Source organism: Pan paniscus, chromosome 15 (genome assembly GCF_029289425.2).
Source record: "Pan paniscus chromosome 15, NHGRI_mPanPan1-v2.0_pri, whole genome shotgun sequence".
Classification (NCBI taxonomy): domain Eukaryota; kingdom Metazoa; phylum Chordata; class Mammalia; order Primates; family Hominidae; genus Pan; species Pan paniscus.
Genome location: NC_073264.2, coordinates 89,860,807 through 89,884,102, shown reverse-complemented (window position 1 = coordinate 89,884,102; position 23,296 = coordinate 89,860,807). Strand labels below are relative to the sequence as shown.

The window sequence follows — 23,296 nt, the reverse complement described above, 5'->3', positions numbered from 1 at the left end:
TAAATTAAGCTCCAAAAAATATCTGCTGCAGATTTGTGTGGGAATGGAGACCTCACTTCTTGTTTTAAGTTTTGGTAGCACAGAAGTGTATAAAGCAGCTTGATATTGTTATTCAAATAGCATTAATTGTTCAAATGACTTTACCACAATGTAAGTTTCACATTACATTGTGCTGCTTTTGCCTTATAATTTTAGGTTGAATTCATTAGGTAACAGTATTGAGTCTTCAGTAGAAGCTAATTTCCAAATCCATTCAGTGTTTAATAATATCGCTAGAACCTGGGAGGCAGAAGTTGCAATAAGCTGAGATCGTGCCACTGCACTCCAGCCTGGGAAACAGCCAGACTCCGTCTCAAAAGAAAGAGATCAATTCTTCTTAACTCGGAAAAATTTCAATCTTCGTTCTGAGATCAGAAAATCACAACAAAACTTAACCACTGCTAAGCCATTTAACTGCTGTATTAGCGCAAGTCAGGATTTTCTGCTTCTGTATCTGGCAAAAATTCACAGAACTGAAAATGGCCATACTGCCCAAGGTAATTTATAGATTCAATGCCATCCCCATCAAGCTACCAATGACTTTCTTCACAGAAGTGGAAAAAACTAAAGTTCATATGGAATCAAAAAAGGGCCCACATTGCCAAGACAATCCTAAGCCAAAAGAACAACACTGAAGGCATCGCGCTACCTGACTTCAAACTATACTACAAGGTTATAGTAACCAAAACAGCATGGTACTGGTACCAAAACAGAGATATAGACCAATGGAACAGAACAGAGCCCTCAGAAATAATACCACACATCTACAACCATCTGATCTTTGACAAACCTGACAAAAACAAGCAAGGGGGAAACGATTCCCTATTTAATAAATGGTGCTGGGAAAACTGGCTAGCCATATGTAGAAAGCTGAAACTGGATCCCTTCCTTACACCTTATACAAAAATTAATTCAAGATGGATTAAAGACTTACATGTTAGACCTAAAACCATAAAAACCCTAGAAGGAAACCTAGGCAATACCATTCAGGACATAGGCATGGGCAAGGACTTCACGTCTAAAACACCAAAAGCAATGGCAACAAAAGCCAAAATTGGCAAATGGGATCTAATTAAACTAAAGAGCTTCTGCACAGCAAAAGAAACTACCATCAGAGTGAACAGGCAACCTACAGAATGGGAGAAAATTTTTGCACTCTACTCATCTGACAAAGGGCTGATATCCAGAATTTACAAAGAACTCAAACAAATTTACGAGAAAACAACAACCCCATCAAGAAGTGGGCAAAGGATATGAACAGACACTTCTCAAAAGAAGACATTTATGCAGCCAACAGACACATGAAAAAATGCTCATCATCACTGGCCATCAGAGAAATGCAAATCAAAACCACAATGAGGTACCATCTCACACCAGTTAGAATGGTGATCATTAAAAAGTCAGGAAACAACAGGTGCTGGAGAGGATGTGGAGAAATAGGAACGCTTTTACACTGTTGGTGGAACTGTAAACTGGTTCAACCATTGTGGAAGACAGTGTAGCAATTCCTCAAGGATCTAGAACTAGAAATACCATTCTACCCAGCCATCCCATTACTGGATATATACCCAAAGGGTTATAAATTATGCTGCTATAAAGACACATGCACACATATGTTTATTGTGGCACTATTCACAATAGTAAAGACTTGGAACCAACCCAAATGTCCATCAGTGATAGACTGGATTAAGCAAATGTGGCACATATACACCATGGAATACTATGCAGCCATAAAAAAGGATTAGTTCATGTCCTTTGTAGGGACATGGATGAGACTGGAAACCATCATTCTCAGCAAACTATCACAAGGACAAAAAACCAAACACCGCATGTTCTCACTCATAGGTGGGAATTGAAAAATGAGAACACTTGGACACAGGAAGGGGGACATCACACACCGGGGCCTGTCATGGAGTGGGGAGAGGGGGGAGGGATAACATTAGGAGATATACCTAATGTAAATGACGAGTTAATGAGTGCAGCACACCAACATGGCACATGTATACATATGTGACAAACCTGCACATTGTACACATGTACCCTAGAACTTCAAAGCATAATAATAATATAAAAAAGACATTAAAGCAGCTGTTATAACTACAAAAAATAAATTCACAGAACTGAAAGTGGTTAGTTAAATCCACAGGAGCAAATGAAGTTCACCATTAATGCTATTGGTTAAAAAAAACGAGAGAGTCTTATTTTTTTCTTCACTAAGTACGTGCTAAAGAATAATACAATGAATAAGCACAGGCTTTAAACCCCTTATGTTTTCATAATCTGTGTAAGTTTCTTTAAGCCATTTTTTCTATACATACTTTTTTCCCACCATCAGTTAGTTATAATTCATCTTAGCAGATTCCAATTTAGGTTGCATTGAATTAGTGTTTTCTCAATGATTTTGAATATATTCTTGTCTCTAGTTGTTTCATGCAGACTATTCATAAAAGCAAATTCTTGTCACTTCACACTTTGCATTGACTCCCCAAATAAACAATTGAGTAGTATCTGTAATATCTGTTAACCCACGAAGAATCAAGGAAAACCACTCAAAATTATTTGTCGTGTTTTTAAATTAATTATTGGTAATGTTCCCAATATTCTCAACTTTTGGAGCAACTGTTCTCACAGAAAGGCTAGCAGTCTTAAACAAGTCTGTTTTCTCTGGACATATTAAGCTGCTGCAATTCAAAATGATTTAAGTAATTCATTACCAATAAGTAGCTTTCCTTGCTTGGCTAACAAATCAACCACTCAGAAACTTACTTCTCTTGCAACCTCATTGTATTTTTAAATTTGTGAATAACTTCTGTGATGAGATATTCTGTTTTAAATTTTCTAATTTTTCTGAGCTTTCCTGTGAGTTGGAAAAATTGTGATGAGTGCTTAGTCTGGTAATGTATATTTGTATCCTTTTAGCACAGCTACAGTGTCATTGCATAATAAACCTAATGCTTTGCCATCTAATTCAATAACAGTATAGTCCATGCTCCATTGTGCCTTAAAAATGTAACATTCTAAGTCCAGTATGAATATATACATTGGTAAACAAAAATAATAACAAAATGTCACTATATGGTAATACAGATAGCCCTCAAAATTCTGTCAAGTTGTAACTGTGTCACTGAAAATTGTAATGTCCTAAGGAGCAGTCCAAAGTGATGAGAGTGTATCATCTCTTTCCCAGTATCTCAACTCTGCCTCTGTAGTGTGATACAAAGACAGTATGTAAGCCATAGACAATACATTAAAAAAAAAAAACAAAGAAGAAACAAGACCGAGTGTGGTGGCTTATGCCTGTAATCCCAGTACTTTGGGAGACTGAGGCAGGTGGATCACATGAGGCCAAGAGTTCAAGACCAGCCTGGCCAACATGGCAAAACCCTGTCTCTACTAAAAATACAAAAATAAGCCGGGCATGGTGGCACATGCTTGTAATCCCAGCTACTCAGGAGGGTGAGGCACGAGAATCGCTTGAACCTGGGAGGCGGAGGTTGCAGTGAACTAAGATTGCGCCAGCACTCCAGCCTGGGTGACAAAGTGAGAGACTGTCTCAAAAAAACAAAACAAACAAAAAAAAACAAAAACCAAATAAGTATATGCCTATACTTCCATAAAACTTTATTTACAGATACAGAAAGTAGAATTTCAAATAATTTTCTTGTGTTTCAAAATTTTATTAAAACATTTTTTTCAACCATTTAAAAATGTAAAAATTATTCCTAGCTTTCAGACTGTACAAAAATAGGCAGCAGGCCTGGTTTGGCCCACAGGACGTGGTTTGCTGTCCCTTGTGGTAAGAGCATAGAATGTCACCAGCAAATATCATATTTAATGTTGAAGTATTGAAGATTTTCCTTTGAAATCAGAAAAAAGACAGTTATGCTATTTTCACCATTCTGTTCAGCTATAGACTAGAAGTCTTGGTCAATATAGTAAGGCCAAATGTATATGTGTATAGCATATATATGTATGTGTATATATATATACACGTACACACACACAGATTGGAAAGGAAAAAAATAACTGCCATTCTCAGTTGGTTATATATATATATGATGTGTTTATATATATAGAAAAATCCAAAGATGAATTACTGGAATTGAAAAGAGAATTTAGCAAATTTTCTGGATATGAAAACAATATACAAAAATCATTTTTCCTATAAACTAGTAACAATTTTAAAAATACTATAAAAGCATTTAGAAAATCTTAGTTTTGCTGATCTTTTTCTAATGTCTTGGGGGTAGATGCCTATTTATTAAATTGTAGCCTTTGTTTATTTATAATGTAGTTATTCCTTGCTATTTTTGGGGGAGATTACTTCCAAGACCCCCTGCAGATACCATAATCTGTGGATGTTCAAGTTCATTATATAAAATGATATATAATTTGAACATCCTCCAAAATACAGTTACTCCTTGAACAACACAAGTTTGAACTGCATGGGTCCACTTACAGGTGGATTTTCTTCCATCTCTGCCACCCCTGAGATCGTAAGACAAGCCTCTCCTCTTCCTCCTCCTCAGCCTACACAATGTGAAGATGATGAGGATGTAGACTTTTATGATGATCCACTTCTACTTAATGAATAACAATTATATTTTCTCTTCCTTATGATTTTCTTAATTATGTTTTCTCTAGCTTACTTTATTGTAGGTATACAGTATTAGTACATATAATGCACAAAGTGTATGTTAAACAACTGTTTGTGTTATTGATAAGACTTCCAGTCAACAGTAGGCTACTAGTAGTTAAGTTTTTGGAGAGTTAAACATTAGACGTGGCTTTTTGATGGCATGGGAATTGGTGCTTCTAACCGGTGCATTATTCAAGGGTCAACTGTACTTTAAATCTCTAGATTACTTATAATACCTAATACAGTGTAAGTGCCGTGTAAATAGTTGTTATACTATATTGTTTAGGGAATAATGACAAAAAAAAAAGTCTGTACATGTTCAGTACAGATGCAACCATCATAGGCCTAACTACATTTTCCTTCCATGGTTGGTTGAATCTGTAGCTGCAGAACCCATGGATACAGAGGGCCAACTGTATATGCATTTAAAGCTCCCAAAAGTTCCTCCTAAGTACTGTTTCAGCTATATTTCACAAGTTTTGATTTTAAGCAGTTTTATAACTTACTTCAAAATAGTAACAAATCATTAAGAGTTCATCTTTGTCTTTGTCTTTTAGATTATATGGAAGTATAATTCTTAATTTTCAAACAATGGGTATCTTCTAGTTATCTTTTTTGTTGTTGATTTCTAGCATTGTGGTCTGGAATAGATTCTGAATTTGGATAGTTATAAACACTAGACTGTATGTACATAAGGATGTATACATATATGTGTCTACACACACACTCTCTCCCTTTGGTCAGGGTAGAAATAACCTATCTAAAAGTGAAAGAATCAATGTACTGCATTGTTTAAAAAGGCATTGTATTGGCTGGGTGCGGTGGCTCACACCTGTAATCCCAGCACTTTGGGAGGCCAAGGTGGGTGGATCACCAGAGGTTAGGAGTTTGAGACCAGCCTGACCAACATGGAGAAACCCCATCTCTACTAAAAATACAAAATACAGGCGTGGTGGTGCATGCCTGTAATCCCAACTACTTGGGAGGCTGAGGCAGGAGAATCGCTTGAACCCGGGAGGCGGAGGTTGCAGTGAGCTGAGATCACACCATTGCACTCCGGCCTGGACAACAGGAACGAAACTCCGTCTCAAAAAAAAAAAAAATGCAGTGTATCACACTACAGATGCAGAGTTGAGATGTTGGGAAAGAGATGGTATACTCACATCCCTTTGCACTGCTCCTCAGCTCATTACAAATTTCAGTGACACAGTTACAACTTGACAGAATTTTGACCGCTATGTGCATTACCATATGGTGACATTATTATTTATCACCAGTGCATACTCATCATGTTGACATAAGAGGAAAAAGATAAAATTGGACTTTGAATGTTACATTTTTAAGGCAAAGTGGAGCATGGACTTTACTGTTATTCAATTAGATGGCAAAACATTGTGTTTATTATGCAGTGACACTATAACTGTGCTAAAAGGATACCAAAACAACAACAACAACAAAACATAGCCAGGTTGGGTGGCACATTCCTGTAGTCCCAGCTTCTCATGAGGCTGAGGCTAGAGGATTGCTTGAGCCCACAGGGTCAAGGTTATAGTAAGCTATGATCACGCCAGTGCACTCCAACCTGAGTGACAGAGTGACGTGATGTCGCCAAAAAAATTAAAAGCAAAAGATTCTATCAACTTCTGTCATTTAAGCATGAACAATTCCCATTTTCATAGATAAGAATTTCTTGCCACACAACAGATAGTTAAGATATCTAGATTTATCTTAATTAAGATGAGATTATTTTAACCAAAATATTTTTATTAAAGTATGCATTAGCTAACCTTTTTTATTTTTTAAATTAAATTTTACAGGATATGGAGCCTAGTAGATCATGCATTAATAGCAAGGTGTAACATGGAAGAACCAATTCGTTGTGCAGCTGTCAATGCAGATGGAATCCATCTTGCCCTTGGAATGAAGGATGGCTCATTCACTGTACTTAGAGTAAGGTATGGTATTAGGGTAGAAACACATAATAATTTTATCTTCAGTGATACAGAATATAAGTAATTTTCTCTTCAGCGATACAGAATATATAATACTTGTTGTTTTTACCTACTTATCCTTTTCTCTTCCCCTTCTTATTAATATATTTATTTCAGCTGTTAATTTCATCAAGTATAAAAATATATTTATAAAAATAGCTTTGTCCAAAAAATAAATTCAGAAGCCTTGGTTTGGGGGTTAAGAATGCTTAATAGATTAATGGCTAAAATTTTGAGCTATAAAGTTTGGGTCCCAACTACCTTTTCCTGTTAGTATAGATTTTCAGTAATGATCCCTCTCCGTTTAACAAGCTGAGGCTGTTAAAATGGGGTTGTTGTTGTTGTTGTTGTTGTTATTTACAGCCTTATGCTTTAAAAAATGCTTCCATCTCTTCTTTTGTTTGAGTAATTAGAAAAATTTAAAGAATTTGGTAAAGCAGTTAACATTTTGTGTTGAATTATAGATAGATAAATTCAATTGAATTCTATGCAGCCAGTAAGAAATTTGCTGTAGATCCACAGGATAAGTACTTACGAAGTCTTTCTTCTCTACCTCAGTGAACGGTAAGATCCTTCGCTCAGTTGCTCAATTCAGAAACTATTAACACAGTTCTCTCTTTTGCCTCCCCTATGTAGTTAATTAAAGAGTTCTGGAGAGTCTACTTCTGAGATAGCTCTCATATTAATCTCCTTCCTTCTATTCTCACCATTGTACTCTTGTGTAGGCTTCTGTCATCTACTAACTGGATTGGCGGAATAGCCTCTTAGCTGATCTTCTTACCTCCTGTTTTGTTTCCCTCAAGACCTTTCTTCACTCCACAGTGATGGTGATTCCTTTTAAAACACATTGTGTGCTTTCTTCTTATTTCTAAAGTATGATAAAGGCTTTGTACTGTCCTTAGGATGCAGCTCATAATCCTTCACGTGGTATGTAGTGCCCATCTTTCCAGCCTATTTCTCAGTACCCCAGTTTCTTTCATCTATAGGAAACTCCTTTCCTGTATCACCATGCCATACAGTATATGTTCAGAACTTATTCACTCATTCTAACTGAAACTTCGTACTCTTTAACTAACATCTCCCCATTATGAACAGATACATTATGTTTTCTTGTACTTCTGAGCCTCTACATGTGCTGACTCCCCTTTCCGAGACCGGTTTTTAAGTTAACATTTTTTATTGTGGTAAAATATATAATATATAAACTTCACATTTCAACCATTTTTAAATGTAAAATTCAGTGCCATTAAGTACATTCACATTGTTGTGCAACCATCACCACCCTCTAGCTTCAGAACTTTTTCATCTTCCCAAATGGAAACTCTGTACCCTGTAAAAAATAATCCCATTCTTCCATCTCCTAAGCCCATGATAACCATCATTCTACTTTCTGGGTCTCTATGAAAGACATAATTTGACTACTCTAGGTACCTCATATTTTAAAAAAATGAATATAACATTTGAATATAAATTAAAGCTTTTTCCACAGAGCTCTATAAGTATGTCATATTACTTTATTTTGTCATGCTGAAACAGCTTCTTGAAGAGAGATGCAAGACTACGAAACCTCCCTGTTGGGCTATCCATACTGTTACAATTTGGGCACTGATTTTATCTATTGATTCTGGAATCTCTGTAACTATCATCATCTAAGATTAAACATCTGTTCTTTTTCTCATTGGTTGTTTAATTTCTTTGGAGGCTGCTCTTCAGTTTTGCAGGTTAGAAATAATAAATAGAAACACCTGGTCATTACTTATGAATAATAATTAATATTCATGATCAGCTTCATTTTTTCTTTTCTGTAAGAACTGAAAGTATTGGAAGTACTGGAATTGGAGTGCTCACTTATAGAGGTTTTACAAGAATTTAAGATGCATGTAAAACACCTAAGAATTCCTATCATATCTGATACGCATTCAAAAGTAGTGATTTTTTTTTAGTTATACATTTACTTGCCCTTTCAGTTACTGAATGCAGTAGACTGGATGAAAAAGGTTTTATTCCTAATAAGACTGTATTTTAGCACCTGAATCCAACATTGCTAATAGTATTGAAAGGGTTATTCTGATTATTAAATGCCTTTAAAAGTGAACCACAAAATTCTAACTCACAAAATGGTCTTCTTAATCCATCTGAATTTATCTGGTTACTATTTCTTCTTGATTTGCTTTGTATTCTCCATATGGTAAAGCAGGATTCATTACTGAACATAACTTTTTTTTTTTTTTTTTTTTGAGATGGAGTCTTGCTCTGTCACAAGGCTGGAGTACAGTGGCGCAATCTCGGCTCACTGCAGCCTCCACCTCCCAGGTTCAAGCGATTCTCCTGCCTCAGCCTCCTGAGTAGCTGGGACTATAGGTGCGTGCCACCACGCCAAGCTATTTTTTTATTTTTTTTTATTTTTAGTAGAGATGGGGTTTCACCATGTTGTCCAGGATGGTCTTGATCTCCTGACCCTGTGATCTGCCCGCCTCGGCCTCCCAGAGTGCTGGGATTACAGGCGTGAGCTACTGTGCCCGGCTCATAACATATTAAAGTACCTGCACCAGGAGTAGGGGTTAAGTTAGAGTTGGAAGAAAATAGAATGAATTAGAATCTCACATCATGATTCTTAAATTAGTATATAAGGTGGTATGCCAGGGTAAAGCCACAATATCTTCTTAAAACTTATCTTTTCTTCATAATAAAAACTGTTAACAATTTAAAAATTATTTTGTAACCAGTCTGCCTTTTTAAAAATTTATTTTTGTGTCCCCCCAGCTTCATTAAGGCATGATTGACAAATAAAAACTGTATATATTTACGACGTACAACATGAGATTTTGGTTATACATATACTTTGTGAAATGATTACATCAAGCTAGTTAACATATCCATCACCTCACATACTTAACCACTTTAGGAGGTGAGAACATTTAAGATGTGTCTTAGCAATTTTCAAGTATATTCTACATTATTATTAACTCTAATCACTGTGCCATACAGTATATCTTCAGAACTTACTAACTCGTTCTAACTGAAACTTTGTACTCTTTAACCAACATCTCCCCATTTCCCACCTGTACTCCTAATCCCTGTTAACCACCAATCTACTCTCTGCTATGTTTGACTTTTTTAGATTCCACATATAAGCAAGATCATGCAGTATCTGTCTTTCTCTGCCTGATTTATTTCACTAAGCATAATGTGCACCAGGTTCATCCGTGTTGTAGCAAATGACAGGATTTTCTTCCTTTTCTAAAACTATTTTTTAAAATTTTTGTAGAGCCTGGGCCTCACTGTGTTGCCCAGGCTTGTCTCAAACTCCTGGCCTCAAGCAATCCTCCTGCCTCAGCTGCTGAAAGTGCTGGGATTACAGGCATGAGCCCCTGTGCCCAGCTAATTTTCTTCCTTTTTAAGAATGAATAGTGTATCTCTTTTTTATTCATGTGTACATTGATGGACACTTAGGTTGGCTTGAGGGAAGGGGTGACATGAGTAATGTAAAACTGTCCTTCCCTCCTTCTTCAAATATGTCTTTCCTTATTGCTGTGTTACATACAGATTCTGTAATCTCTCACCATGTTTTCTTAGCTCTTATGAACATTTTTTAATTTTAATTTTTATTTTAAGTTACAAAGTACATGTGCAGGATGTGCAGGTTTGTTATGTAGGTAAACATGTGCCACGGTGGTTTGCTGCACCTATCAACCCATCACCTAGGTATTAACCCATTTATGCCAGGGGTTGCAAATTTTTTTTTATGAAAAATCAGACCTTGGCAATGACCTTGAGCAGTAAGATATAAATAATTCCCACAAGCTTCGCGTTCCAGTAATGGAGCACTAGGCATAAATGGTTTGAGCTCAGTATGCATTAGCTATTTTTCCTAATCCTCCCCCTCCCCTCACCCCACCCCCAAAAGGCCTCAGTGTGTGTTTTTCCTCTCCCTGTGTCCATAGTTCTCATTGTTCAGCTCCCACTTATAAACGAGAATATGTGGTGTTTGCTTTTCTGTTCCTGCATTAGTTTGCTGAGGATAATGGCTTCTTGCTCCATCCATGTCCCTGCAAAGGACATGATCTCCTTCCCTTTTATGGCTGCATAGTATTCCAAGGTATACATGTACCACATTTTCTTTATCCAGTCTATCATTGATGGGCATTTGGGTGGATTCCATGTCTTTGTTATTGTGAATAGTGCTGCAGTGAACATACACGTGCATGCATCTTTGTAATAGAATGATTTATATTTCTTTGTGTATATACCCAGTAATGGGATTGCTGGGACAAATGGTATTTCTGGTTCTAGATCTTTGAGGAATCGCCACACCATCTTCCACAATGGTTGAATTAATTCACATTCCCACCAACAGTGTAAAAGCATTCCTATTTCTCTTCAACCTCACCAGCATCTGTTGTTTATTGACTTTTTAATAATTGTCATTCTGACTGACGTGAGATGGTACCTCAATGTGGTTTTGATTTGCATTTTTCTAATGATCAGTGATGTTGAGCTTTTTTCATATGTTTGTTGGCCACATAAATGTTGTCTTTCAAAAAGTGTCCGCTCATGTCCTTTGCCCACTTTTTAATAGGGTTGTTTTTTTCTTGTAAATTTGTTTAAGTTCCTTGTTGACTCTGGATATCAGACCTTTGTCAGATGGATAGATTGCAAATATTTTTTCCCACTCTGTAGGTTGCCTCTTTGCCCTGATGATAGTTTCTTTTATTGTGCCGAAGCTCTTTAGTTTAATTAGATCCCATTTGTCAATTTTTGCTTTTGTTGCAGCTGCTTTTAGCGATTTCTTCATGAAATCTTTGCCCATGCCCATGACCTGAATGGCATTGCCTAGATTTTCTTCTAGGGTTTTTTATAACTTTGTGTTTTACATTTAAGTCTTTAATCCCTCTTGAGTTAATTTTTGTATAAGGTGTAAGGAAGGGGTCCAGTTTCAGTTTTCTGCATATGGCTAGCCAGTTTTCCCAGCACCATTTATTGAATAGGAGATCCTTTCCCCCTTGCTTGTTTTTGTCAGGTTTGTTGAAGATCAGATGGTTGTAGATGTGTGGTCTTATTTCTGAATTCTCTATTCTGTTCCATTGGTCTACCCATCTGTTTTTATACCAGAATCATGCTGTTTTGGTTACTGTAGCCTTGTAATATAGTTTGAGGTTCAGTAGCGTGATGCGTCCTGCCTTGTTCTTTTTGCTTAGGATTGACTTGGCTGTACGGGCTCTATTTTGGTTCCATATGATTTCTTAAGTAGTTTTTTTCTAATTCTTTGAAGAATATCAGTGGTAGTTTAATGGGAATAGCATTGAATCTATAAATTACTTTGGGCAGGATGGCAATTTTCATGATACTCATTCTTCCTGTCCAGGAGCATGGAATATTTTCATTTGTGTTCTCTTTTATTTCCTTGTGCAGTGGTTTGTAGTTCTCCTTAAAGAGGTCTTTCACTTCTCTTATTAGCTGTATTCCTAGGTATTTTATTTGTAGCAATTGTGAATGGGAGTTCATTCATAATTTAGCTCTCTGCTTGCCTGTTGTTGGTGTATAGGAATTCTTGTGACTTTTACACATTGATTTTATATCCCGAGACTTTGCTGGAGTTGCTTATCAGCTTAAGAAGCTTTTGGGCTGAGACGATGGAGTTTTCTAGATATAGGATCATGTCATCTGCAAATAAAGACAATCTGAATTCCTCTCTTCCTATTTGAATATGCTTTATTTCTTTTTCTTGTCTCATTTCCCTGGCCAGAACTTCAATACTGTGTTAAATAGGAGTGGTGAAGAGAGGACATCCTTGTCTTGTGCCAGTTTTCAAGGGCAATGTTTCCAGCTTTTGCACATTCAGTATGATATTGGCTGTGGGTTTGTCATAAACAGCTTATTATTTTGGGGGATGTTCCTTCAATATCTAGTTTATTGAGAGGTTTCAACATGAAAGGATGCTGAATTTTATCAAAGGCGTTTTCTGCACCTATTAAGATAATCATATGGTCTTTGTTTTTAGATCTTATGTGATGAATTACGTTTATTGATTTGCATTGGTTGAACCAGCCTTGCATCTCGGGGATGAAGCCTCCTTGATTGTGGTGGATAAGCTTTTTGATGTGCTGCTGGATTCAGTTTGCCAGTATTTTACTGAGGATTTTTGCATTGATATTCATCAGGGATACTGGCCTGAAGTTTTTTGTTGGTTCTGTGCCAGGTTTTGGTATCAAGATGTTGCTGGCCTCATAAAATGAGTTAGGGAGGAGTCCCTCCTTATCAATTGTTGGGCTATTTCAGAAGAAAGGGTATCTGCTCCTCTTTGTATTTCTGGTAGAATTCAGCTATAAATTCATCTGGTCATGAGCCTTTTTTGGTTGGTAGGCTATTTATTACTGCCTCAATTTTAGAACTTGTTATTGGTCTATTTTGGGATTCAGCTTCTTCCTGGTTAAGTCTTTGGAGGGTGTATGTGTCTAGGAATTTATCCATTTCTTTTAGATTTCCTGGTTTATATGCATAGAAGTGTTTATGGTATTCTCTGATGGTTGTTTGTATTTCTGTGGGGTCAATGGTGATATCCCCTTTATCATTTGTTGTTATGTCTATTTGATTCTTCCCTCTTTTCTCCTTCATTAGTCTAGCTAGCAGTCTATTTATTTTATTAATTTTTTCAAAAAACCAGATCCTAGATTAATTAATTTTTTGGAAGGATTTTCATGTGTCTATCTCCTTTGTGAAGGTATTTTTATGCATGGATGATTCAAATTGGTATTTCTGCAAGGGGACTAGCATTGGAAATTCCTTTTCTACCATTTTGCTGTCCTCACTTCCCACCATTTTCTGTTTAAAAAAAAAAAGCTCATATCATAGAGTCATATGAAAACTTGCAAATATTTTAAAGTAGAAAATTATATATACACATATGGAACTTTGACTTACAGTAAGCTACACTGTGTTATCAACAGCAAACTCCTCAGAGGCACCCATTCCTTCTCATGAATAGTGAGAGAGACTTCATAATAGTGGAAGAGCTTGATAAGCAAGGCTAATGAATTATGCTGAAGATGGAGTAAGGTTTCCCACAGGGTATGGGATAGACTATTAATAGTTGTAAATACATAAAATTGTCATTTTATTTATTGATTGAGACAAGGTCTCATTCTGTTGCCCAGGCTGGAGTACAGTAGCACAATCACAGCTCACTGCAGCCTCCAACTCCTGGGCTCAAGCGATCCTCCCATCTCAGTCTTCCAAGTAGCTGTGACTACTTGGAAGTAGCCACCATGCCTAGCTAATGTTTTAATTTTTTGTAGAGATGTGGTCTTGTCATTTTGCCCAGTTGATCTCAAACTCCTGAGCTCAAGCAGTCCTCCTGCCTTGGCCTCTGAAAGTGCTGGGATTACAGGCACGAGCCACCATGCCTAGTCAAATTGTCATTTTAGATTCTACCAATGGCTAGCCACTTGTCTCTCTCTGACAGTGTTACTACCACATTTTATCAACTTTAAAAGGGATCGTGACAGTTTTTGCTGAAGAAATCACACATTCATTTAAAATTTTTCTTCAAATTATTTATATTTTTTCTGCTCTGCGTCTTGGGAGTAGTAAGTTCCAAAAGTTGTCTCCTGGCTTTAAAAAAGTAACTCTTTGTGTACATCCATTATTTTTTCACATGAAATGGTTGGTTGCACCCCCACCAAAGAGCCCTATTAGAATATGCTCAATGTGTCCCATCTTAAGTTTCATGCCTCAAACCAAAGTCTCTCTCTCTTACATCACATTTCTACTTTCCTCCCTTTCACAGGAGTATTTCTCATAAAACTGTCTAACTTTATTCTCTCTTTTCTTCTAATTATCAACCTCTATCCTCATTCCTATATGCCTTCTGCTTTCAGCTTTATGTTGAAAAACACTGACTAATTGTACCCTATGTCCCTAAAACTAGGAGACATTTTTCACTTCTCATTTAGCTTGAATTTCCAGCAGTATTTGATTCTCTTAACCACTTGCTGCTTCTCAAAATGCTTTCTCCCTTGGCTTTTAGGTGTTTCTTCTCTTTCTGTTTTCAGCTTACCTCTCTAGCCCCATTTTCTTCATAGGCTAATTATCTTTTGCCCAGCAAGTAAATATTAGAGTTCCTCAAAACTCAGGCCTAGACTTTCTCTTCTTTTTACTCTATGTTTTCTCCCTAGATAGTCTCATTCTGCCTCTGCTGTCAGTTACCACACATAGCCTAATGACCCTGGATGCACAGCTCCAGCTGTTATCTCAAAACTCGAGCTATGCATATCCAGTTACTTATTTAACATCACTTGGATGTCTCAAAGGCACCTGCAACTCAGCATTTCCAAAACTGAACTCATTATATCCCTCCCAAACTGATCATCTGTCTATGGGCCGTATCCTAGTTAATGGCACCATTATCCATGTTCCTAAGCAAAAACCTAGGTGTTTTCCTTGATACCTCTTTCTCCTGAACCCACCATCTGTAATCCATCAGCACCACATCCTGTTGATTTTGCTTTCCTAATTAATTTTCTAGGAACATTTTAATTAAGGTTTGTGAATAAGATTAGAATTATATCTTTAACCTATAGTACGTATTACGTCCTATAATAGTATGGAGTATAATACTACATTGTATTTTAAAGAAGCTCACTTTTTTCTGAAGTCTGAGAAACCATCATCTGCAGTAACCTTTTAATTGGTTTTGATCCTATTACTATGCTCCTTTAATTTGTTTTGTTGTTGTTGTTGTTGTTGTTTTGAGACGGAGTCTCGCCCTGTCACCCAGGCTGGAGTGCAGTGGCAGGATCTCAGCTCACTGCAACCTCTGCCTCCCAAGTTCAAGTGATTTTCCTGCCTCAGCCTCCTGAGTAGCTGGGATTACAGGCGGATGCCACCACACCTGGCTAATTTTTTGTATTTTTAGTAGAGATGGGGTTTCACCGTGTTAGCCAGGATGGTCTCTCTCTGATCTTGTGATCTGCCCGCCTCAGCCTCCCAAACTGCTGGGATTACAGGCGTGAGCCACCATACCCAGCCTTATTTGTTTTTTACGTTGGAACCAAATCAGTGATTTGACTGGTACATCTTATCCTAGCTTAACCTCACAAATTAAGGCCAAAAATCTTAATAAGACATATGAGGCCCCCACTTCATGATTCTCCCTCAGCAGACTGAGTTCACACCAGAGTCCCCTTGTTTGTGTCCATTCAACTACAGTGGCCGTCACAAGCTGAACTTGAATACTTTCTCTTGCCATCAGCTCTTTCACATACTGTTGTCTCTGCTGAAACAGGTCCTTTACCTCCATTTCCTATCTTCTGCTGAGCTAAATCTCATTCATTCCTCAGAACAAAATGGAGACATCATAGCTATCTACTCCACTTCCTTTGATATGTCTCCCCAGAATCACTCAGCTAGAAATGATTCTTCTGTTGTATGCTCTGATCAACTCTGTACCTTTACTTTGTGATGTATTATGAACTGTTCATGTATGAGTATTCCCAGGCTTTTGCCTCCTTCTGCTTCTTAAAAGAAACCATAGTGATCATATATTAGTCTCCCAGAGACTTAATTCAGAATGTTTTAAAAAATTAACAAATTTTCATCTAATAGTTGTCGTCTTTGCTTTAAATTTGTCAGAGAAACTCTTCATATGAGAGAGTGGTCATATAATTCATAATATTGACGGAGCAATATTATACTAAAAAACCAATCAGTCAACCACAATCTCTCTCTGTTACCTTCTATCGTGTGTGTGTGTGTGTGTGTGTTGGTGAGCAGTGGACATGTTAACAGAAAACCTTGGACATAAGACATTCTTCTCTTCTTAATTGGAAGCAATTAAGTCTCTAAACAAAAATGCTATAAAAAATACCAAAATACTTCTGAAGAATTTTCCAGAAGCATTTTAATGCAGGTCATGAAGATTATAATTATAAAATTTTAAATAAAGGAGGCATAAAAAGTAAAAGCTGCCAAATAGTGCCTTAGACTTTTCTTAAAAATCTTACTCCATATAGGGAGGGAGGAATGGATGGATGGACGGATATGGAGCAAAGGGCAATACGGTATATGGATTTAATGTTAACTTGAAGGAGTCCCTGGGAAATGCAGAGGCAGCTGTATGAGTCTATGCATAGGAAGGGGACCTTGCAAGTTGCAGAGGCAAAAGTGATGTTGACCAGGGAAACTTTAAAAAAAAGTACAGAAGCTTCAAATAATACAATCTTGGATTTATCTTGGGGCTCATTTTTCTATTTCTATTTCTAATACTATGTTGGTTAGTGTAATCAGTAAGTACTGTAATTAACAGGCCCACAGCTGTATAGTGACTCAAATACAACTGAAGATTAATTCTTGCACATGTGTAACAGAAGTCAATGAAGGCAAAATTTTTCTGGAGAAAAGTCTCTGACACTGATTGAAAATAAGAATTTTTACTTCCTCCTACCTTTTCTCCCTCCCTCTGCTTCTCCTCCTCCTGCCCACAAACTCCACAACTTTGGAAACTCCATGGTGTTTTACTACATATTTATCCATCTTTTGGTTGTTACTAATATCTGTATTATTTTGGATACTCAATAAGAAGTCATCATTGAAAAAAAGTTCCACTTCACTGGTCAACATGGTCCCTAAGGGAGGAATGTGTGTTCTATTTAAAAACGTCAAAAAAATTAGCCGGGTATGGTGGTGTGCACCTGTAATCCCAGCTACTCGGGAGGCTGAGGTATGAGGTGAGAATCTCTTGAACCCCAGAGGTGGAGGTTGCAGTGAGCCGAGATCATGCCACTGGACTCCAGCCTAAGCAACAGAGCGAGACTCTGTCTCAAAAAAAAAAAAAAAAAAGTATTACTGAAGTAATATAGATGAATTCATCCTTTATTATTTCCTAAATGTAATTTTGCACATTTAGCTCCTTACAAAAAAAATTGTTTGAAAATTATAGTGTTTAAATTAAACATTTTTCATAAACTCCATATTTACAAAGAACTTCTTTTACCATAAAAATCTATTACTTTATTTCCTTTATTCTTTATTAACTCCAGAAATTTAGTATGGATCTCTGAAGTACTTAAAGTAATTTAGAAACTGAAATTCAGCATTTTCCTGTACGTCTGGCATATATTGTTTCCATGTATTTCTGTTCAGCAACGTATTGTTGCTGAATTAATACTACTTGTGTTATTTATGTTTACTTTATAGTTTATAAACACTTGATACAGCTTCACGGTCATTTTAGACATGTTTGAAATGGCATTAATTCTGTTGTGACTTCTGTTCATGTAGTCTCATTTTTTCTTTTTAACAGAGATATGACGGAAGTTGTACATATTAAAGATAGGAAGGAGGCAATTCATGAGTTAAAATATTCACCAGATGGAACTTACCTTGCTGTTGGATGCAATGACAGCTCGGTTGATATTTATGGAGTTGCTCAGCGTTATAAAAAAGTTGGCGAGTGTTTGGGATCCCTTAGTTTCATCACTCATCTGGACTGGTCTTCAGACAGTAGATATTTGCAGACAAATGATGGAAATGGGAAAAGACTTTTTTATAGAATGCCAGGTAACAATTTCTAGCAAATTATAGATTTGTAGTGCCTATACAATATTTTAGAGTTTTACTGGAAGCAGAGTGTAAGTTACATTTCATCATAGGAAATCAAAGAAGATCTGAGCTAATATTTCAGGCATTGTAGACTTTTCTACAATATAATACAATGTATTATTGTATTCTACAATAATTCTACAATATAATACAATAAGGCTGCCTTATTATATTGAAATCCTTTTGGGTTTTTTCTCAACTCTATTGAGGTATAATTGACATTAAAAATTTTATATATTGAAAATTTACAATGTAATGTTTTGATAGATACATTGTGAAACCATTTCCACAATCAAGCTAAATGATGTATCTGTCACTTCACAGTTACCATTTTTGTGTGTGTGTGGTGAGAACATTTAAGTTCCACTCTCTTAGCAAATTTCGGGTATATCATACAGTAACAGCATTATTAACTGTACTCAACAAGCTGTATATTAGATCTTCTGAATTTATTCATCCTGTATAACTGAAACTTATATCTCCTTATATCCACCCCGGCCCCCACCAACCTCTGCCTCTCCCAGTCCCTGGCAACTACTACTATAAATCCTTTGGTTCTTAATTAAAACTGCTTTGGCTGGAGGATCTAAAACAGATTCTCTTTTTATTGAATACCATACCATGAGTATAGTGTATGGTAAAGTACCACTGTATCTTAGTCAAAAATGCCATTTTTATGGGTGGAATTAATTAAGTGAATATAATTACTAGAAATGTGTGACCAATACATTTTTTTTGTGTTTATCTCAAATAAACTTTGCAGGCTGGGCATAGTGGCTCACGCCTGTAATCCCAGCACTTCGGGAGGCCACAGTGGACCGATAGCTTGAGCCCAGGAGTTTGAGACCAGCCTGGGCAACATGGCGAAACCCTGCCTTTACTAAAAATACAAAAACTAGCCAGGCATGGTGGTATGCACCTGTGGTCCCAGCTATTAGGGAGGTCGGGATGGGAGGGTCATTTGAGCTTGGGAGGATAAGGCTGCAGTGAGCCGTTATGTTGCCACTGCATTCCAACTATGCCACAGATTAAGAGGCTGTCTCAAAAAAAAAAAACAAATAAACTTTGCAAATATTAATAATATAACTAACTAACTTTGAAAAACAGAATTGCAACCAAAGATTTTAAAAGAGAGGAATAGGCTATGTGCAGTGCCTCACGCCTGTAATCCCAGCACTTTGGGAGGCCAAAGTGGAAGGATCTCTTGAGCCCAGGAGTTTGAGAACAGCCAGGGAACATGGTGAGACCACATGTCTACCAAAAAAAAAAAAAAAAAAAAAAAAAAAAAAAAAAAAAAAAATGAGCAGGGTGTGGTGGCATGCACCTGCAGTGAGAGGATCATTTGAGCTGGGAGTTCAAGGCTGCTGGGAGCCAAGATCGTGCCAGTGAACTCCAGCCTGGGTGAAAGAGCAAGACCGTGGCTCTAACTAAACAAATAAGTAAATAAATTAGCAAGTGAGTGAGTGCATGAATGGATGGAATAAAAGCAGAATCATCAAAATATTACCTATTAGTATTTTTTTTTTTTTTGAGACGGAGTTTCGCTCTGTTGCCCAGGTTGGAGTGTAGTGGCATGTTCTTAGCTCACTACAGCCTCTGCCTCCCGGGTTCAGGTGATTTTCCTACCTCAGCCTCCCGAGTAGCTGAGATTACAGGTGCCCACCACCATGCCCAGCTAATTTTTGTATTTTTAGTAGAGATGGAGTTTTACCATATTGGCCAGGCTGGTCTTGAACTCCTGACCTTCAGTGATCTGCCTGTCTCGGCCTCCCAAAGTGCTGGGATTACAGGTGTGAGCCACTGCACCCAGCCACTGCATAGTACTTTATTTGTTGTGACGCTTAGGGAATTAGTCACTATCTTCCAATAACCTATTATATAAAATTAGCTGCATAATTCAATTAATGCATCTCCCCAAAAGTTTTTCATTAACAGTCTATATGTAATGAAGACTGACTGGGTCCTAAAGTCCTCTTACCTAATGTAAATATATTATCCTACACTCATCCTTTCTTCTTGGTCTTTTCCAGTTCTCTCTTTTTCCTCAACTATGTATCTTAGGCTTCTTTTTTAATACCTGATTTGCCACTTTCTCATAGCTTTTACCTTTTTTATAACTTACCCTGTTATGACTAATCTGTATCATTTTTTAAATAAGATTCAGTTTTATTCTCCACATAATTGAACCTGCTAAGCTAATCATTCAAGGCAATGTGTGTCTCTGAATCAGTATAATTTCTGTAGTAGCTTTTTATAAATTTCTTGCATTTAGTTTTCTTTTCTCTTAACCCAAACTTACCTACCTATTTATGTATTTTCCTCTAAGTGGGGTGGGAAGATACATTAAATTTTGGAATTTACTATGTTCTCAGTACAGTTTAGGCTTGAGAAAATCAAATGAAATAACTTCTTAAATTAAGACTCTGATTTATTTTTAGGAGGAAAGGAAGTGACAAGTACAGAAGAAATAAAAGGTGTTCATTGGGCTTCATGGACATGTGTTTCAGGCCTTGAAGTAAATGGAATTTGGCCCAAGTATTCAGATATCAACGATATAAATTCAGTAGATGGAAATTATATTGGCCAAGTTTTAGTTACAGCTGATGACTATGGAATTATAAAATTATTCCGATATCCATGTTTAAGAAAAGGTACCTTTTCTTTCAAAATATTAAGTAACCTCTCTCTCACAGAAGACTTTTGTGTTCTTGCAGAAAATTAGTCTTGAGATAAAGGATTTCATATTTTTTAAAATTACACTGATTGGTGAAGGGTTTCATTTTGCTAATTCAAAAATTATTGTCATATGCTGCATTTATTTTGGTCATGAAATTTTATTAGAAAATTCTTTTTGAATTCATATGTTGTTATGAATGCACTATATCTCTTTCTTTTCAAAGAAACATTTTTCTTTTCACTTCGTGAATTTTTTCATAGAGTCAGACTGTACAATGATGGTTGTATTTTTTTTTTTTTTGAGACAGGGTCTCACTCTGTTGCCCAGGCTGGAGTGCAGTGGTGATCTCTGCTCACTGCAGCCTCCACCTCTTGGGTTCCATCAACCCTCCTGCCTCAGCTTCCCAGGTAACTGGGATTACAGGCATGCGCCACCATTCCCAGCTAATTTTTGTATTTTTAGTAGAGACAGGGTTTCACCATATTGGCCAGGCTGTGTCTTAAAGTCCTCACCTCAGGTGATCTCCCCACGTCAGCCTCCCAGAGTACTAGGATTACAGGCATGAGCAGGGTCTGATATGGTTTAGCTTTGTGTCCCCAGCCAAATCTCATTTTTAATTGTAATCTCCAGGTGTTAAGGGAGGAACCTGGTGAGAAGTGATTGGATTATGGGGGCAGTTTCCTCTATGCTGCTGTTGTGATAGTGAGTGAATTCTCACGAGATCCAATGGTTTTATAAATGGTAGTTTTTCCTGTGATCTCATGCACTTCTCCTTCATGCCACCCTGTGAAGAGGGTGCCTTGCTTCCCCTTCACCTTCTGCCATGATTGTAAGTTTCCTGAGGCCTCCCCAGCCATGCTGAACTGTGAGTCAATTAAATCTCTTTCCTTTATAAATTACTCAGCCTTGGGCAGTTCTTTATAGCAGTTTGAAAATGGACTAATACATAGTCTTATCATTTGGTTATTTTCTATGTATTTTATATATCACCTCTTTTTCTTGGATCTCTTCTAAAATGATATGAATCATTCTGTTCATAGATCTGGGATAATTAAATAAAATGTTAGGTATCATTTATTTATTCCATGCCTATTTCATAAAGTATTTGAGTCAGCTCATAACAAGTCCGTAAGTACTAAAGTAACTGTACAAATAGAGAATCAGTATCAGGGGAAATATAAATAGAAATACCATATTCAAACTAGATAAAGAAAATGACAGTAGTCAAACATCAAATTTGATTCTGAGCTTCTTGGAAACCAAAAATAAAGCAGTGCACAAAATAGTTTTCATTGTACATTTAAAAAAAAAAAGCAACTTACTCCTCTAGCAAATCAAAGTTTCTTTGGAAAATTTTCGAGGAACTTTCCTGAGGTATGGGACTTTATGTTAGATGTAGTGAATGTGTATTCCTAGAGCATCAACACCTGTAACAGATGCAGTAGTGATTTTCACCTGGCTTGTTGATACAAGGTGTTGGGCAAACATTAAAAATGTAGCTTAGTAAAGGTGATTTTTGGAAACAGCTAAAATAGTTTGATTCAAATATATAATCTGCTGATGTCAAACTTAAGGGCTCAATTTTTCCAGAAGCCCAGGCTGGTATTTCTGTTGTGCCTCTAAGGTAAAGTGATGAGTTTAAGATCTTGCCAGCTTGGCCAGGCGCGGTGGCTCACACTTATAATCCCAGCACTTTAGGAGGCTGAGGCAGGCGAATCACAAGGTCAGAAGATCGAGACCATCCTGGCTAACACTGAAACCCTGTCTCTACTAAAAAATAGAAAAAATTTAGCTGGGCGTGGTGGCGGGCGCCTGTAGTCCCAGCTACTCAGGAGGCTGAGGCAGGAGAATGGCGTGAACCTGGGAGGCAGAGCTTGCAGTGAGCCGAGATCGCACTGCTGCACTCCAGCCTGGGGGACAGAGCGAGACTATGTCTCAAAAAAAAAAAAAAAAAAAAAAAAAAAAAAGATCTTGCTGGCTTGCCATGTTATTGATTCCTGCCTGTGAGATGTCAGCTTCCTAGGTACATGTGAAGATATTTCACTAAGTATGTTAATAAAGGTGTGTTAGTCTGTTTTCACACTGCTATAAAGAACTTCCTGACACTGGGTAATTTATTTTTTAAAAATGAGGTTTAATTGACTCACAGTTCCTCATGGCTGGGGAGGCCTCAGGTAACTTACAGTCATGGCAGAAGGTGAAGGGGAAGCAAGGCACAACTTAAACGGCAGCAGGAGAGAGAGTGGGAACAATGGAGGGAACTGCTGAACACTTTTAAACCATCAGATCTCGTGAGAACTCACTCACTGTCACGAAAACAGCATGGGGGAAACTGCCCCCATGATTCGATCA

The 23,296-nt window shown here is 37.1% G+C and overlaps 1 protein-coding gene across 6 annotated transcripts in view; it reads left to right on the top strand.

Moving 5' to 3' along the window:
• Positions 1-23,296, top strand: part of EML5 (EMAP like 5) — a 180,804-nt gene that overhangs the window by 58,838 nt on the left and 98,670 nt on the right. For all 6 annotated transcript variants that reach the window (XR_010109831.1, XR_008620952.1, XM_014347688.4 and 3 more), the window contains exons 8-10: positions 6,496-6,633; positions 17,969-18,225; positions 20,706-20,918. Coding sequence is in view for 4 of the 6 variants with exons in the window: in XM_014347688.4 (XP_014203174.2) it covers positions 6,496-6,633; positions 17,969-18,225; positions 20,706-20,918 (608 nt within the window). In the remaining 2 variants the exon portion in view is untranslated. The remainder of the gene's footprint in view (positions 1-6,495; positions 6,634-17,968; positions 18,226-20,705; positions 20,919-23,296) is intronic.